The 18216-nt window shown below is 38.3% G+C and overlaps 1 protein-coding gene across 1 annotated transcript in view; it reads right to left on the bottom strand.

The window, feature by feature from the left end:
- Positions 1-10907: 10907 nt before the first annotated feature.
- The window catches only part of ERICH3 (glutamate rich 3), a 101126-nt gene continuing 93817 nt past the window's right edge, over positions 10908-18216 (bottom strand). Inside the window, exons 13-15 of the mRNA XM_081308243.1 lie at positions 17546-17671; positions 11766-14041; positions 10908-11089 (exon numbers count right to left, since the gene is read on the bottom strand). Coding sequence (XP_081164369.1) covers positions 11784-14041; positions 17546-17671 — 2384 coding nt within the window. The 3' untranslated portion in view covers positions 10908-11089; positions 11766-11783. The remainder of the gene's footprint in view (positions 11090-11765; positions 14042-17545; positions 17672-18216) is intronic.

Below are 18216 nucleotides of genomic sequence, written 5' to 3'. Positions count from 1 at the left end.
CAGGTATATATTTGGATTAAAGACTGGATAAAACTTTGAGATATTAAAAAAAATTCTTAAAAAACTTGGCAGTTACATTAACAGAAAATTTAACATACAGATACATTTTAAAAATAATTGGCAGATACCCCTGAAGAAATTACACAGAAGGCTATGGTTTAATAACAAAGGGTAGAAAATCTCAGTGTTTTTGTGCCTCACCTTCAAATAGAAATTAAAATACCTACCTTTTGTTTGCCATTAGATTCTGCTGCATGGGAACAATGCAAGAAATGTGTGATCATAACCCTTAAGTGGAGACCACTATTAGGTACCAACAGGTAAAATCAATGAGACCACCGTGATCCCTTCCTAATCCTCCCTCAAGCTACTCTTTTCTAATTTATTTCTCTCTTCAGGACCATTCTTGTCTATTAGACCCTGATTTCCCCTCAAGGCACATACTTGGAAAAGAAGTTGAAAAGGCATTGTGATTAGGTCCCACCCAACACCGTGGGATCAACTACAGCAGGTGTTTTTCAGGTGCAGGCTGGACAAGTGTGAAGCTTCTGTATCACGGTTAGAGGTGTTCACTTAAGAGGAGACCCCTTGACTTAGGTAGCATAGGGTGCACAAGCATTGTGCATTAAGCTAGAGGGGCCACATAGGTGAGTGCTGGTGATTTCCATGAGCATGAACTCTCCTGGAGAAGCAGCACTTACCATACCATGGCCGTCCAGAAGCTAAGTCAACCACAAATCTACCGAGACTCAGCCTCACAAATGTCAGTTTGTAAATGGTGACTAGAATTTGAAAATAACAGAATCTAATTATTCCAGAAGAAGCATTCCACTCCAGAACAGGCCCCAGTGGTAAATGAAAGGTTATTTAGTCTCATCTTGCAGGCCTATAGTATATAATGAAAATACCTCCAGTTGGGTGACAGAATAATGACCCAGCATTATCTTAGCAGTTGCGACAGCACCATGCTATGGAAGTTTTGTCTCAGTGCTATGGAGGGCATAAAAATGTCATAGCCAATGCAGTACACTCTAAAGTCAAGGTTCTCTGTCACAGCAGCCAGGGAGACTTTAAAAACTGTTGGTGTCCAGCCTCCCCCAAAGAGCTAATTGTCTGGGGTGCAGTTTGGGCATCAGGATTTTTAAAGCTTTCCTGGGGACTTAGGCATACAGCCCAGGCTGAGAACCACTAAGAGCAGTGGCTCTCAAACTGAAGTGTGCCTTGGCATTGCCCCGTGGGTTTTTTAAAAACAGCTTGGACTCTAGATTCTCTAAATCTGGTCCATGTTGCAGCATCAGCAGTACCACACAGGAATTTTTTAAAATTCACATTTTCAATGTGGTACATATGCACAATGGAATATTATTCATTCAAAAAGAAGAATGAGGGGCTGAGGTTGTGGCTCAGCAGTAGAGCGCTCGCCTAGCATGTGCAAAGCCTGGGTTTGATCCTCAGCACCACATAAAAATGAATAAATAAAATAAAGGTATTGTGTCCAAATACAACAATCAATCAATCAATCAATCAATCAATAAAAGAAATTATGGCATTTGCTAGTAAATGGATGTAACTGAAGACTACCACACTAAGTGAAATAACCAATCTCCAAAAACCAAAGGTCAAATATTCTCTCTGATTTGTGGATACTAACTTACAATGGGAGTGATGGGAGGAGCAGAGGTTGACTGGATTGGACAGAGGGAAGTGGGAGTAAGGGAGAGGGGATGGAAATGGGAAAGATAGTAGAATAAATTGGACAACACTTTCCTATGTTCATATATGAATACATGGCCATTTAACGCCACATCATGTACAACCACAAAAATGGGAAGTTATACTCCACGTATGTATGATATGTCAAAATACATTCTACTGTCACATATAAATAAAATGAACAAAGAATTCTTTTTAAGATCTCACATTTTCAGGTGTCTTGCAGGCCTAATGATTCAGAAAGTCTCAGGGCTTATTCTATCTTAATATAGCCCTTAGTCTTATACAAACTAAACTCTGAGAACTTTTATTCCAGATGGAGCCATTTCATCTGTGTCTGGAATATGTTACTCCACCTTTCTGTGCTTCAGTTTCATCATCTGTAAGATGGGACCACTAGAGATCACAGATGTATATAGCAAAGTCTCAGAGGGTCTGAGGAGGGGTTACACATTGGCTAGGGACAAAAATAGGGGATTGGAATTCCATTCTCTAGAGCTGATTTGACTTCACAATGCCCTAATAGTAACTTCCTCATAGTATTGTGAAACTTTGTGAGTAAAAAAGTAAAAGAGAAGACAAAATAGAATAAAAGAGTAAAATGGTAAACATATAATACATCAATTTAAATTGGCTTATGAAATCACATTTACAGTCTTTCAGTTTCTATAGCTATTCAGACTTGAGATCAGTGGTGTGGAACCTGAGGTCCACACAGCAGTCACCTGGAGGAGATAATTTTTTAAAGTTCCGATGCCCAACTCTGACCTCTAGAGATTAAAATAAATAAAATAAAATCTCAAGAGAAGTCTAACAAGTAGCTGAAGTTGATCCCGCAATTTAGATTTGAGTTTAAGGTAATTTGTATATTATTAGATAGGTTTGTGGTTTGTGGAATTCTACTGGAGACTTCTGTGTGTTCTTCCATGAGGAGAGGTTCTATTCCTTCTTAGAGAGTCTCTGTTCTTTAGTCAGTGCAAGGGTGTGTGTGCAAACACACACATATGTGTGTACATATGTGTAAAATAATGGTATATGTAATTTTTTCTGTCTCTATGAACTTTGGCAGTCTCAGTGGAGATTACAAAGGGTAGTGACACATCTCAGTTACTTCTATAATCCGAGCAACCAAAATGCTTCAACTTATACTGTATTTGAAAATTTCTATTTCAGTGTTTGCAAAGCAAAAGCCAAATTAGCTGTTTTGTGGGGGGGGGGGGACACTGAGATTTAGAGTGAATTTGATTAGAAATTAAGATTCTGTATCTGTAAAAAGAAATTTTTGACTAATGAAAAAGGGCATGGTGAAGTCAAATCAGCTCTAGAGAATGAAATTCAATCCTATTTTTGTTCCCAGCCAATGTGTAACCCCTCCTCAGACTCTCTGAGACTTTGCTATCTACATCGTGTCCATTAAGAGGAACAGATGGAATCTGTGATCTCTGGTGGTCCTAACAACTCTCATAGTTTGTAAAAATAATTATTTTATCTTCAGACATTCCTTAAATCTATTAACATCAATCAAATTTTGGCTTAAAAATTTTCAGAGACATATAACAAAATACTATCCAATGTGCATTTAAATCTTGCACTAATTCATTTACTATGTATTTACTGAGCACCTGCCATGTGCCAGACACTGTTCTTGGCACTGCGGATTGCACAGGATCTGAAAAGATCACATCTCTTCTCTCATAGAGCTAAGTTCTCCTGAAGAAGGAGTCAGCCTATGTGACATGGAATGTGTCAGAATTCTACAGTTCTTTTTTCTTCTTTACAATGTCTTACATTTATGTTCTAACAGATGTAACAGAGAAGATGGGGGAGGAAGGGAAGAAAGGATTGAAAACCTAAGATGAAGCTCTGTAATCACAGTCTGAATAAGACAGAAAGATTCTGAAAAATCATTTAGTCCACCATGTGATTATATTCAATTATTTCCTTGTGGTAGCTTTTCCCAATTTTTTAAATTTAAGGCATGGTTTTGGAATACTGAAATGCCCATAGCCTATTGAGAAGTGAAGATTAATCTACACAGTTACAGAACAATGGACTTGGTAAGTTTTTATCAGAAGTTCATAAGCTACAGCCCTCAAGCCATATCTGATACACCTTTGCCTTTTTTAAAAATAAAGATTTATGGGAACAGAGCCACACCCACATTTAAATATTGTCTGTGGCTGCTTTAGCTTTAAAATGGCAGGGTTGGATAGTTGCAGGCATATATTCCATATTTGCAACCTGTTTCTTTAGAGAAAATTCGTTGACCCCATGCTCTCTAGCACTAGATGCACTTTGAGTATAATTGTCAACTGCCCTGATAATGTGCTGGAAGACACCTGTGAACTTTTCATGAAGCAAATAGGCATGGAAGCCACTGAGTAGGAAAGTCTGGTATCTGGGAACTCACAGTGGTACTCCTGCTTGTTTGAGATCGCCCAGTCCCTGTGATATTCTGAGTAGCTCTGCCAAGTTCCATACTGCATTGGACTTGGAGTGACCAGCTGGAGCCCCATAGACACACAGCCTCTCAGAGAGGGGTGTGGCTTGCAAAGATGCCAATCAACCTGTTGACTGTGAGACACCATGAAGCAAGACTCCACCTGCTGAAACTTTAACCTTGTCTTGGATGTAATCTCCCTTAAATATAGGACTAAAGTCATTTTTTAGTCATTTGTTGCCAGCTCCTACCAGGACGGGAGCACCTGACAGGTTCTATTTAAAATTTAAAATCTATTTTCTGGTTCTGTCTCTTAATTCTTCACTAATTATTTAAGACTTCATTTTTCTCGGGCGACTCATCACCTCCTAAGCAGGAAACTGCCCTGGCGGGGTGCTGGCAGCCCCGTGATAATAGTGTTTGTGGACAGACACACTGAACAGACACACTTCCTTCCTTTAATAATATATAGAGACTCTGCTTCCTTGTAGCAACACCAAGCTGTATGACCCATTCATTAATGTGCTGACAGACATATACTATCACTATAGTGGTATGTAGACAAAAAGAAAATGGCACATTAATCAAAATTTTGGCAACTGACTTGTGATGACTGTCATGCCAAGTAGCTTGAAAAACACAGCAGTGGACTTTCACCTTTTCCTTTATACCAGTACTCTTCAAATATTTTTGTGCATATACCTCCAGAGAGTTTGAAAATCTGTCAGTACTCTCTCACACATTTTTTTCATTGACATCTAAACTATTTGTAAGTTTAAATAGTATTCACAGATATAATTTCTAGGCTATGATAAAATAGGACATTTTAAGATAAAAAATGGTCACATCTCTTTTCTACATGAGTCCAATGTAATAAAAATGCCATAGCAATTTGATATCACCTTCATATCTGCAGTGGGTGCTCTGGGGTGCCACCCTGATGCCCCCTTCACAGTAGATACATTCATCCTCCAGTTATTTGGAGTGAGGTGTAGTATCTGAATTTCTCCACAGGAACTGCTTTTGACTAAAGAGACCACCTAGCCCCAGTTGTACTTCCCACCTAAAGAAGCAACAAACAGGGACCAATTGGTCTATCATGGAAACTGAGGTCTGCTCCCTCACCTCCATTTGGCAATCACAGCCCTGGAGTTCCCCAGGGATGGGCAGCAGCCTCACTGGTGACTACCTCACAGCCCATCCTTGCTCTCAGCCCAGTTCTGCTTCCTTACTTTCCCACAGAATTGTTCTTAGGGACATCCCAATAAACCTGCATAAGAACTTCGGTTCCAGAGTCATTTCCTGGCGAACCTGGCCTCAGACATCCATTTGCAAACAAACATGACCAAGTTCTGCCTTAGCATTAGAAAATTTTATTTTTTTAATGTTATGTAAATATTTATATAGGGCTATGTACTACATGTCAGCAACAACATATTTTTAAATTTTACTTGGAAATAACAATACATATTTATGAGGTACAGTGTGTTATTTCAGTACATGTATAGAATGTATAATGACCAAATCAGGGTAATTATCACATCAATGGCCTCAAATATTTATCATTTGTTGGGAACATTCGGAATCCTTTCTTCTAGCTGCTTTGAAATACACTATAAAAATACACTCTAATCACCCTACTGTGCTGTAGAACACTAGAACTTACTTATCACATTTAACTTTGTTTCATATTTGACAATCAGTCTCTCTCTAGTTCCTCTCCCTTTCTCAAAGTATCATTCTAAAAACCTTGGAGGTTCATAATTATTTTTATAACAAAATTATTTTATAATATTTAGACATTATTTGCCTTTTGCACTTTGATTATCTAATGAGTATACAAGAGTGTTTTCCAGGGGCTACAGAACATGTAATAGCACAGAAGATTGAGTGGAAAAGCAAAGGTATGAATCCAGATGTATTTTATTAAGCCAGACATTAAAGGGACTCGCAAAATGTTTCAAGATTCCACTCTTCTAATTTCCAAAAGGAAGAAAATCAGGTTGTCAAAGACATATCTGCATCCCATATTATTGCAGTACTCTTCACAATAGTCAAGAAAGGGAATCAAATTAGGTATCCATCAAGAAAAAGAAAATGTGGTATATAGGCATGATGGAATATTATTGCACCCTAAAAAGAATGAAATTCTGTTATTTACAGCATCGTGGTTGAGCCTGAAGGACATATGTTAAGTGAAATAAGCCAGGCACAGGAAGACAAATACCACACGTTGCACTCTTCTTTTTCAAACTTACATTTCATACCACTTTTCCCACAGAATTTTATGCTACTGCAGTATATTTTTATAGTTTTAAGTCTTTTATTGATCTCCCTGTCATACTTCCCTGCCACTAAATTATTATATAAATTAAAATTTAATTTTTAAAAAGCCCTGTGACCATAAGGCTTTATATGTTAAATTTTTCTGACTGAGCTATCGTTGCAATTATTAGCAATATACATTTGACCAGGGCAACATACATTATAAATTTTGGGAAATATTACACATAAAAAATAAAAGGAGAACTGCATTTCTGAAGACGGTGATTTCTATTTTTAATTAGTTTGTAGATCTGTGAACAAATATTATTTACTGCTAGAATGAGTGAATATTTGAATTTTATTTTTATAGACATAAAAACATAGGATTTATGCATGTCACATAAATAAGTGGATGGGAATGGAAGTAGTTTGTTTCATTGTGCAGCAGTGCTCTTCTTTGAACTCCTTCTGAGTAATTTACCAAAACTCATAAACAAATAAAATACGAAGAAAAAAATTAAATGGTTAATCAGCTGACGATTCAGTCAGATCTTCATTTAGTTTTGTTGAAAACAAAGAATTGGAAATCACTTGACTCACAGAAGGATTTGCTAACCACTTATTAAAATATTTCCTTTTCTCAACCCCTACCTCATATTTCAAGTTGTTCCTTTGTCTCGGTTGTCTCATTTAGGGGCCACTGAGCCACAGTACAGTTAGTAAGCGAATGAAGAGTTTTTCTCTGCGGTGCAGAGAGAGTGCGAGATTGGCAACATGGAAGACTTCCACCACAGGCTGGTTCTGAAGTCGGTTTTTAAGAAAAGTACTTTGGAAGTACATTTGCCAATGAATCCCATGAAAAGTTCTGACTTCCTTTGGGGCACACTAACACTAGTTTGAAGTCTGTCACATTAATACCAAGCCCCTGAACAACTGTGAGGTTTCTCCTCTAATTTAGGAGTCTTTAACATAGCCTTTAATTATAAGTAGGTGCTTAATAAAGACAAGAAATATTTGCAGAGGAGGCAGACTTTGGCATCAGTTTAATAAAAATGGAGGAAGATAGCAATATTCCAAAATATTGGGAGGGCTGCACAGATTACTAAATAGTCTGAAATGTCTAGAAGGAATGACAAAAGGCATGTGAGGTCTCAAATGTCCACCAGCTTATCTCATAGAGTGAGTTTCCAGTTATTTTGAAAAGCATAGATTTTCTGTCACTGGGCATATTAGAAGGAAGGAAAAAAAACTGAACAAAATATAAAAAATATAGGTGAGTTTGAGAGTGACTTTTAAAGAATTCCAGCCATATTTATTCCTGTTCTCTTGTATTTCTTCTGCTAGCCAAGGTGACAGAGAATTCTTTTTCTTTTCTTTTTTTTTAAATGACACAATCGAGTGGTACAGAAGCCTGGGAGGAAATATTACCCAAGGTCGGAAGCAGCCTCTTCTGGGCTGTCCTTGAGTCTGTTGGGATATTTCACTCACTAGATGAATGTTCCTTACAGTTTTCTTTTCTTTGTTCAAACAATAATTTTCCAAGGGCAATAATTGTGGCAAAATTATTGATTTTAGAAAGGTTAAGGAACTCAATTATTCTTCAGATTTTCAGCTTAAGAGTTTATAAAGCCATAGAAAAGGCTGAATTCAGGAAATTCAAGTAGAAATCCTAATTCTTCCTACATTTCCATTGGTTATCTATTTTTCTCTTGAATTGTTTAAATCTACTTTGTTCTTTGATTAACACTAGCTAGAAATAGAACTAATTTCTTAGTATTAGATGATATATATTAGATTTTTTTGTCCCTTCTACAAGTAAACAAAAATATGTAGAGATTCACGTTGAGTGCCTTAGTGTCTAGAATAACTCTTCCCAGAAGCAATGTATATGATTTTTTTTAATTAGAGTTTAGATTCAGATGACCTGATATTGACTGTGATTTTAGACAAGTCATTTAATTATATTGAGCTTTTGTTTACTTATCAATAAAATAGTGGAAATAATTTCCTCTCTAACATTATCCCACATATGTGAAAAACATATAAATGTAGACAGTCAGTATAAACACATACTCTCAAAAATATAGTCCAATAAAATTAATTCTCTTTTATCTGTTCTTATAACTCAACTTTTGTAAGGAAGGAAAGAATACAAAAGATTTTAAAAGTTAAGTCTTATTTACAAAGAACAATTCACATATAATACCTGTAAATATATTATTTATTTATGCTTTAAATAATGAATAAACTAGGAAAAATATGAGTTTGGTTGAACATACACATAATTTTATCAATGTAGTATCTGCAGAGAAATAATTCACTTAATCAAAACATCACAACCCTTAATTTCACAGTTAAACCCACATGCAGATTGTAGAATTATATTACAGAATGTTTTGATAGAATGTGTTGAATATAAAAATAATCCGATGCAATTTCCATTTAGCACATTGTGCAAAACTCATTTTTCAATGTTATCAACAAGTTTATAATCTTTCTTATAAGGTGCTTTGTATTCAAAGTGCTCTGTAATGTTGAGGATGAAATCATAGCGCTCCAGAGAAATGTAGCTTGGTAATGAATGAAACTAAATGTAAAGTAGATGAAATCCACTCATAGAACACCAGGCAAATGAAGGAGCCCTATGATGTGCAGGGAGAGGTAAATACTCATCTTCAATAGGGGGTGGGTAGACGAATCCGTGTATACTCTAATATGATCAACTTTAGGTTGAATTCATCACTTTTATAGTTATTACCAATTCTTAGAGAAAGACAGAAAAAGATACAGATTTTAAGAAAAAGAGAGACAGGGAGACAAAGCAGAAAGTTCACAATGCTCCTGCAATCCATTTTCTGAGTTTAATCCTCAGTACAACCAATAGCCCATGATGGCGGTTTCAGACTTTGTTATCCATCAGAATTACAAGAGGATTTTTTTAAAACTCCACCCACAATTCTAATTTAGTAGGTATGAGAAAAATCCAGGAACAAATTCCAGGTGATGTCAACACTGTTCATGATTAAAGAACAAATCCATTATCTAATTCATTTGGTTCAGCATATTTTTGATTTTTGAATGACTTTGACATTAATTAAAGTGAAAAATACCTGTAACAATATCATGCCTAGTCCCTAGGGGCATAGAGTAGAAGGCAACCAATGGATTATGATGGTTTTGAGCAGCAATTCTTAACTTTGGTTCCATGTACAGTCAAGGGGAAAGATTTTTTTGTTAGTTCTTTTCTCTTTTGAGGGGGTAGGGGAGATAATGGGGATTGAACTCAGGGGCACTCAACAACTGAGCCACATCCCCAGCCCTATTTTGTATTTTATTTAGAGACAAGGTCTCACTGAGTTGCTTAGGGGCTTGCTTTTGCTGAGGCTGGCTTTGAACTTGAGATCCTCCACTCAGCCTCTCCAGTAGCATGCTGTGCCCAACTTCATTTTTTTTTTAATACTGATATGTAGGTCCATTTAAAACGAACTAAATCTGATGCTCTGGTGGGGCCAGGGGTACAGACATTTATGAAAAGTGCCCGACGAAAGATTAATATGTCTTCCAGTTGGAGAATCACTGCTTTGGGACATTCTCTTTCCCCTCTTCTCCTGGAGAAAAGGTGGCCCAACATGTGTGCTATGTAGATGTCTTGGAGGAAATTGAAACCCCTGGGGGCATGCTGATGCTCAAGTAGAAAATAATACCAGGTGGTGGTAATTTAGAAAACAATAGTGAACTGTTGATCTATTATAAACTACCCAGAAGAGCTGGCAGGTTTGAAATAACAGAACTTGGGAAGATGAGCAGCACACTAATTTTATTCAAGTTTCTTTTTCACTGAATGACTTCAAGTCTAGAATGTCAGCATATGTGCTGATGGACCACATCTACCTGCTGTAATTATTATATTCATTCCACTTATCTAAATTATTTAGAACTTTGATTTAAACTTGAGCAGACCCATAAACGAGGCCACCAGGGATAAAATGCTGCAAGCTACCATTTTACTAGTCTACCCGAGAAAGCAGAAGTACAGAAACACATGCAAAAACAAAGGGCATTTTGAAATAAGATTTGCACTTTACTCGACTGGCATAAATAGAAAGAATGAATATTTCTGAGTGTAAATGAATAGACATGCATGGAATCCTTTTCAGGAAGGACTCAGAGGCTTGGAGCGATCTTTAGTCTGGAGTATACATAGAAGGTCCTTTAGAGCTCATTTTCACAGCCTGTGTCATTAAAGTTCCAAGCCATAGATTTTAAATAAAACCCCTGTGTATAAAACTAGGACTAATATTTGAATGTAAAATTTAAAAAAAAAAAGAATTTAGACAAACCGCAGGCATCAGGTATGGGCCTCCCAGTGATCTGTGGTAAAAGTCAAACATTTGAAACCATCAATCTGATTTGAATATAGACACATTATCTGTACAGAATTTATAATAGCTTCTCAGCTTTCTATTTGGAACCACTACCTCTATGGAGGTTCTTGCAGATCTGCTTGAGCTATTCTGAAAGTGATTACTGAGGTCACTGATGGACTAGGAACCACCTCAGACAAGCACAGTGTTTAAAGAAAAAAAAAAAAAAAAGATAAAGTCTTGGTGAGATGCTTGGGTGAATCTTTCTCCAGCCTTTATGTCTTCCAGAAGAAACCTTTAAAATACCCTGAAAAATAACAAAAAAGATAGTAATATTATGAATAGAATCACTCAAAATAGGAGATATCAAGGAAAAGGAAATTCCAGGAGACAGCAAAAAAAAAAGTAAATTTTTTTCTTTCACTTCACTCTTCCATACTTACATAGTGAAGTATTACATATTAAGTAAATATATAATATTTGTATTTTATATATATAAAATTATATATGCATATATAAAATTTTATAATACTGCAGAAATGAAGGCAGAGAGCCCATTCAAAAGCACTTAATCACTGACAATCTTCATTCCATCGTTTAAAACACTAAAATGGAATGATTATTCTAGAGAGTTTGATTCTCTGCTTCTATGTCTGGACTTGGAGACACATTCCCTGTGTTTCAATTTTGGGGCTGTGTCAGAGAGACACAGATCTCCTGCTTCAGGGAGATGTGTTTGCAAGAACAGAGTAGGACTTGAGTAGGAAAGGTGACTGGAGTGGGATTCTGTGTGTGCTTTGGCCCCTCCTCCACCTCCCCTAGCCACCCTCCTGCTGGCTGGGGCTCAGTACCACAGGAGGGAAGCCTGTGTGTGTGTATGTGTGCACAGCAAACACCAATAAAGGGACCAGCCAGCCCCAAGGAGAGGAGGCCCAGGGGCAGGATTTCTATTCCATCTGCAAACAGATCAGACTTAAACTCACCGTCTGCCACAAAATCTCCTAGTCCTTCACGCTGTTCAGGGGAACATCTGCACTCTCACTTTCTCTTTGAACCATATGCTCTTGTTCCTCTTGGGTTCCAGAGAATTCAGGCTTCACGGAAAGTGTTGCCACTACCTCTAGACTCCCTCCGCTCAACTCTACCTCCCTCTCTGGTGATGATCCTTGTCTGAATTCTTCAGCTGTTCCTGACTTTTGCCTCCCATCACTGCTCCCTCCTCCTGGCCCCTCTCCCATGGACCTCACACCCTGAGTGGCCTCCACTTCCCCTCCCTCTTGATCCTGTCCTAGCCGCTGGCCCTGCCCCTCCAGATGGAAAGTTTCCTGGAGAGCTCCCTCCCTGGGCTCTGCTGATGTCACTGTCACCTCTTCCCTGCTCAGCCCTGTTTCCTCTGCTGCCACCCTCTCTGCAGCTGCTGTTTTACCCAGCTTCCCATCCCCTTTGTGCCATGTTTGCTCCCAAGCAACATCTGAGAAGGAGGAGGCTCTATTTGCTACTGTTTTCCCCTTAGCTGTCTTTGAATCTGCCAACACCTCCCTCCTCTCTGCTGCTCCTCCTCCTGGATATAGATCTTCCTCAGCCAGGACTGTTCCTCCTCTTGTCGCCCCATCCCCCTCTGTGCTGCTGTCCTTTATCACCCTTGTCACTCTTGTCCCCAGAGTGTGCTCTTCCTCCTCCTCCTCCTCTGGGTCCCCACCCACTGCTTCTTCACTGAACTTTTCCACTATCATGAAATCTCCCTCAGGAACATCTTTTTCGGTCATCATCATGACCCCTGTTCCTCCTGGCCCCTGAAAAGTTTCTTCTTCGTCCCTTGTCTGCATTCCTGCAAGGCCATCTTGGTCCTGGGTTGCACACTTTGCAGCCTCTAATGTGCCCTCTCCATCATGGTGGGGTCCCTGCCCCTGCTCTGGTAGAGCCACATTCTGCCGGCCCAGCAGCCCTGCTCTGTCCCTGTGCTCTGTGTCTCTAGCTTCATTCAAGCTTTCCCCTCTTTCTTCTTTCCTCAGAGCTGTTATTTCCTCCAGTGACTTTTCAAATCCATGTGTTACTTCAAACAAGGTCACCTGTCTTTCTTTCAGTGAATCTTCTAGAAGCCCTGAATCTTGAGTCATTTCAGTTGTCTCTGTGGGTTCTGCATCCTCAGCATCCGATTCTATTTCATTTTCAGGCTCTTTGGTCTGTTCCTCAGATCTCTCTTCCTTCACTGATTCCCTCTCTTCCCCTTTATGTTTTCGCTCCTCTTCTAAAGTGTCTTCATCCTTCGCTGCAATTGCCCTTGTCACCTCTTCTCTCTCAGATCCAATTTCCCTCAGAGGTGTTCCGGGGCTCTTTGCTTTCCTCCCTTCTCCTGCTACTTCTGACTCTTCTGGTAACAGTTCCTTTGGTTCCTTCCTCTCTTTTTTATCATCTTCTGCCTCACTCCCAGTCTCTGCCCTGGCTGCACCTTCCTCACAAAGTTCTTCTGGGCTGCCCTCTGAAAGCCCCATCTGCCTTGCCCCTGCCTCTCCTGTGGAGATGCTCAAGGGGGGTTCTGTTTCCAGAACCTTCTTCCTTTGTTTGCCTGGTTCCTTTCCCCCAACTATTGCCTCTTGTGAACCATCCTCTCTCTCAGATGCTGTGTCTTCAGTGGGTCCCATGTCCTCCGGCTCTGTGAGTGCTTCCTCTTCACTCGCGTCCACATCTGGCTTTGGGGGCCCTGCCTCACTCACAGCCACCCCTCTGTCAGACACTTCCATCTTTGGAGTTGTTGGTGCCTCTCTCAGGGCAGCTGCCTCCTGAAGATGCTCTGTGCTCAGGGCTGTGGTGTTTGTAAGCACTCCCTCCACCATACCCTGCCCCCCTTCAGAACCTGCCTGCTCTGTCCCAAGTACAGTTTGCCTCAGGGCCTGCTCTTGAAGAGCCTCTCCTTCACTCAGACCCACAGAATCTCTCCCTGCTGCTATTCCTGTGGCTTTGAATCCTTCTAGGTCCTGCCTTCCATCCCCTTCTGCTTCCTCCTCTGCCCAACTTGCCATGCACAGAGGCACCTTGCTGTTCTCTGTGGGTTGCTCTGCTAGTGCTAGAGGCCCTGCTGTTGTTTGCCACTCCCCCAGGGAAGCCTCCTTAATGCCCACCCCACCCCTGAGCTCTGCATCCTGGTGTTGGGGAGCGATAACTTCCTCCCCTGCTTCTTTCTTCTGCAGTGTGATCTGCTCAGATTCCTTCTCCGAGTGGAAGGGTGCCCTTTCCTCCACTATAAAATTCCTATTGGGTGCTATAAAAATAAGGGTAGAAAACAAGGTTACTTCAATCAAAGTGAACAAAGGAGAAGGTAATATATATACACTTACATAATATTTAGAAGAGATTTATATATGTTACCAAGGAGACTTTGATATTATGTATAAAACATGTCCTCAGTTGGTTCTATGATGCCACTGAGTATAATATGTACAATGTTTTAATAATGGCCTTTCATTATAAAAAGAAATGCTTTCAAATTTAATGGATACATTCATATTAAAGAAAAAATGAACATCAGAAATGCTGAAAATAAGCAAACAAAAAGCTTTCATGTCCCTATGTTTTAGAATCAATAAATCCTCTCTCAAACCCCCTAATTTTACTTGAAATATTGACTTACAGAAAATTTTTAAAAATAAGAAAAATAGCATTCTATTTTCTTAAAAATCACCATTTCTTATAGCACCATAACGTAGCATAATATGACTGCCTTCTGACTACATTTCTGCTGGGTGGGTATTTAGCAACACAGTCATGACATAGAAATGGTAATCGTAGCACATAATACTTTAAGTATTTTAAGATACTATATCAAAAAAAATTTTTGTAGCTCAAAGTAAGGTTTTGGGTTTTTTGTTTTGTTTTGTTTTGTTTACTAAAGACACCGATTTGTACTATAGGTCAGGATACCTACCATCTATGTTCAGAAACCGATTTGTCTTTGGCAAAATAGAATCACAGAACAAGAGAAGACTTTGTATTTGGGCATAATTTTCTACATAAATAACTTTCTTGAAGTATTTCATAAGTGCTCATTCATGATTCCCTGGCCAATTGACATGTATTCACTATTACATTTCAATAAGTATTAGGTTTGCTACATTCTCAAAAAGGCTTGAAATATGGGCTGGGGATGTAGCTCCATTGTAGAGTGCTTGCTTTGCATGCACAAGGCCCTTGGTTCGATCCTCAGCACCACAAAAAAAAAAAAAAAAAAAAAAAAAAGAAAGAAAGAAAAAGGCTTCAAATAGATTTTATTACTAAACAAAAACACGTTTTTTGAATGATGCATGCAAAATAAGTAAAATCATGTCATGCCAAAGACCCAAAACTTAAATTTTTCAGATGAAGAATAGTATTGATGATGGTAGAGGCTTCAAAAATTGTCTTCTTAATACTTTTTTTTCATCTAAACTTTTTCAATTATAAAAGACCCTGGGTTAGATGCTGTCAAATAAGTTACCATATCTGGATGTAACCTCTAACAACCATGTATGTATACTCATGAAGTCAGCAAGTGTACCTTTGTTTTTTCACTTGCTTACCTGGCTGGCTCTCTTACCAGCAACACCAATATGCACAATTCAACAGAAATTAAATGCCTTTTTCTGATTTCTTGTCTAATCTTACACTCCATTCAAGACTGTTGCCACCCCATTATTTCTCCTAACCCAAAACATGGCTATCTTTGCTGCATTCCCTCAGTCTCTTGCCAGCTGCTATGACAAACTATTTTGAGGTAAGGTAATCATAACTGATATGACATTTCCCTTAATAATATATTTGGAAAGTAACTTTTGAGTCTTATTTAAGAAGAATAAAATAGAAATTTCAGGTTTATCAATGGGTCTGAGGTTGACTTTTATGGTGGCCCTCTGTGCATAACAGCAATTATTTCTAAATTGTACCTAAAAGCTCCCAAAGGGAAATGTAATGTGGACCCAAATTATATACTCAGAGAACATGTAGCAAGTTCATCTGAGAATGTGGTCCATTTTATTTCATTACAGATTATTACTACATTGGAAACAAAACTACATTGAAACAATGAGAAACTACAATGTGTGTCAAGTCTCTTTAATGTTATATCTTTCTGTTCAAATTCCTACATGAAAATATCATTAAAAAGTCAGTTACGAAAAAGTTTAAAATATTCTGTTTTTTGAGAGTTGGCCTCTAAATTTATGGATTAATTAAAGAGCATTCAGGAAAACAAGGGAATAAAATTGCCTAGTCACATGTAATAATACACTGTGTCTAAATTCTGGGGGAGAGAGCACTGAGTGAATCCAGCTGAGCTATTATGTGAATGTACACACTACAGGGAAGTCGTGCATGACATTCCTAAGGCAAGGGAAAGAGAGTAATTGAAGGCTTTCTAAGAAATATCAGTATAAAAACACGACACATGTTTTTTGAAACTTCATGAGCTTTTGGAAAAAAAAAATATTTAGTATAAGAGAGCAAGCACTATTCATAAACTGGCAATTTGTTTTAATGGAGTGTATGTGGCAATCAGACCTGAGTGAGGATGCCAGTGCTCCACTTACTGGCTGTATGAACTCGGGAAACAATACCTCTCTAGTCCTTCATTTTTATATCATTAAAATGGGAATTGTCATGATTGGCTCACAGAATTCTCTTTATAACAAATAAAAGAGTTTCTATAAAATGCTTAGTACAGTGCCAACACACAGAAAACCCTACCAAATCATTCCTCCAAACACTTTCCGCCTACATCTCACAATTAATTGATTTTCTTGCTTGAATTAAACTTGATCAATAACTACTATGGCTGCATTGAAGAAGGAACGATTGAGGAGCACACCAGAATTCCTTTATCAGAATGTGCACTGCAAAAGCTCCAGGGTCTGCTCCTGTAACTCACTGCTTATTCAAATGTCACCTGGCCCTCTTCATGTTGTGCCAGGGAAATGGATCTCACCTTGTGTCTTCTACCAGCATCCATGAAACTGTGGCTAGCTAAGCTGTTTGCTTGGAAGTTGGATAAAATCTCAAATGTGTTTGATAACAAAAATGGGAAGTGGGATAATGTAATCATACAATGAATTAAAATAATAACCCCTTGGGCTGGGGATGTGGCTCAAGCGGTATCGCGCTCGCCTGGCATGCGTGCGGCCTCAGCACCACATACAAACAAAGATGTTGTGTCCACCAATAACTAAAAAATAGCCATTCACAAAATATAAGAAGGACTGGTGTTAAGGACAAGGAATTTGACCAAATATCTATGAGTCATGGTCTGTTAAATCAATCTCTAATTGGCAATCTTGTAGTTAGAATACTCATTATGAAGAAACAAGTCACATGTGGATGGCATTAAGTTTTTTCCTAATTTTAAAAAAAAAAGAAAGTAAGAAAAATAATTTTAAATGAATCATTGTGAAATGTGATGTGCCTTGACTCTTTGTGTCTCCAACTGGGTCAGTTAAGGAAAATTTATCTACTTGGTCAACTATATGGGAAATGGCTATAAAATAAGATTTCATCTGAAAATACCCATCAGAATTTTAGAATCCAAAGTTTTTTTTAAAATTTGCAACATTCATAGCTGATATCAGTTTTAAACTCCCCTATCGGTCTCTGAACCACATCCTGCAATCATATTCATTAGATGAAAAGAAAAAAAAAAGTGGCAGAGGAAGAAATAAGAATAGGAAGATGAAAAATGAAAACGACCCATCTTTTACAGAAGATTTCTGAAGGTCTTTCCTAGGTAATGATGTGTCCTTACCTCCACCTGTGTTAATCTCCAGCTTCCACGTGGGCTTCCCCCCCTCATCTGTGCTGCTAACATCAGACTCGGCGTCATAGTGGCAGTGGCAGCCCGGTGCCAAGGCTTCACTTATTATCTGTCCAACTGATTGGAGATCATATAAAATATCAAAAGGTTTAAAAGCAGGTCATGGGAACATTGCTGAGTTATTTCACATCATTCAAGCAAGTGGGGTTGATTTAAATGCATTCACATTAAAATGTGATCTTGCCTTTAAAATCTATGAAGATTAAACTACTCCCATGCTATGATTTCAAAAGAGGAAACACAATGCATAAAAGAAGATCGTGAAGTAAAGAGACACATGCAAAGAAATACCTGTATTGAAAAAGACAACAGCCAGAAGCAGTGATCTTTTGCCAAATGCACATGCAATGAAATGATTGGAAAAGCAGTTTGATTGCCTTTTACTTTCTAGAAACGTATGTTAGAAACGTATGTTATGGCTTTTATGACACCAGTCATCACCGCTCTTTTACAATTCTAAAACTTCCAGAGCTGAGTACACTACGAGAATTTCATTCATTAGTATATTTCAGTGATTTGACCCCACAATACTCACTCCATATGGACAGAAGCAATAAAAAGCTATTACATGATGCCTATAAATTTAATAGAAAAAAGACACT

This window comes from Spermophilus citellus, assembly GCF_964194105.1.
Source record: "Spermophilus citellus genome assembly, chromosome: 9".
NCBI lineage: Eukaryota > Metazoa > Chordata > Mammalia > Rodentia > Sciuridae > Spermophilus > Spermophilus citellus.
The sequence above is the reverse complement of the archived record's forward strand: the minus strand, read 5'-3'. Positions and strand labels throughout refer to the sequence as shown.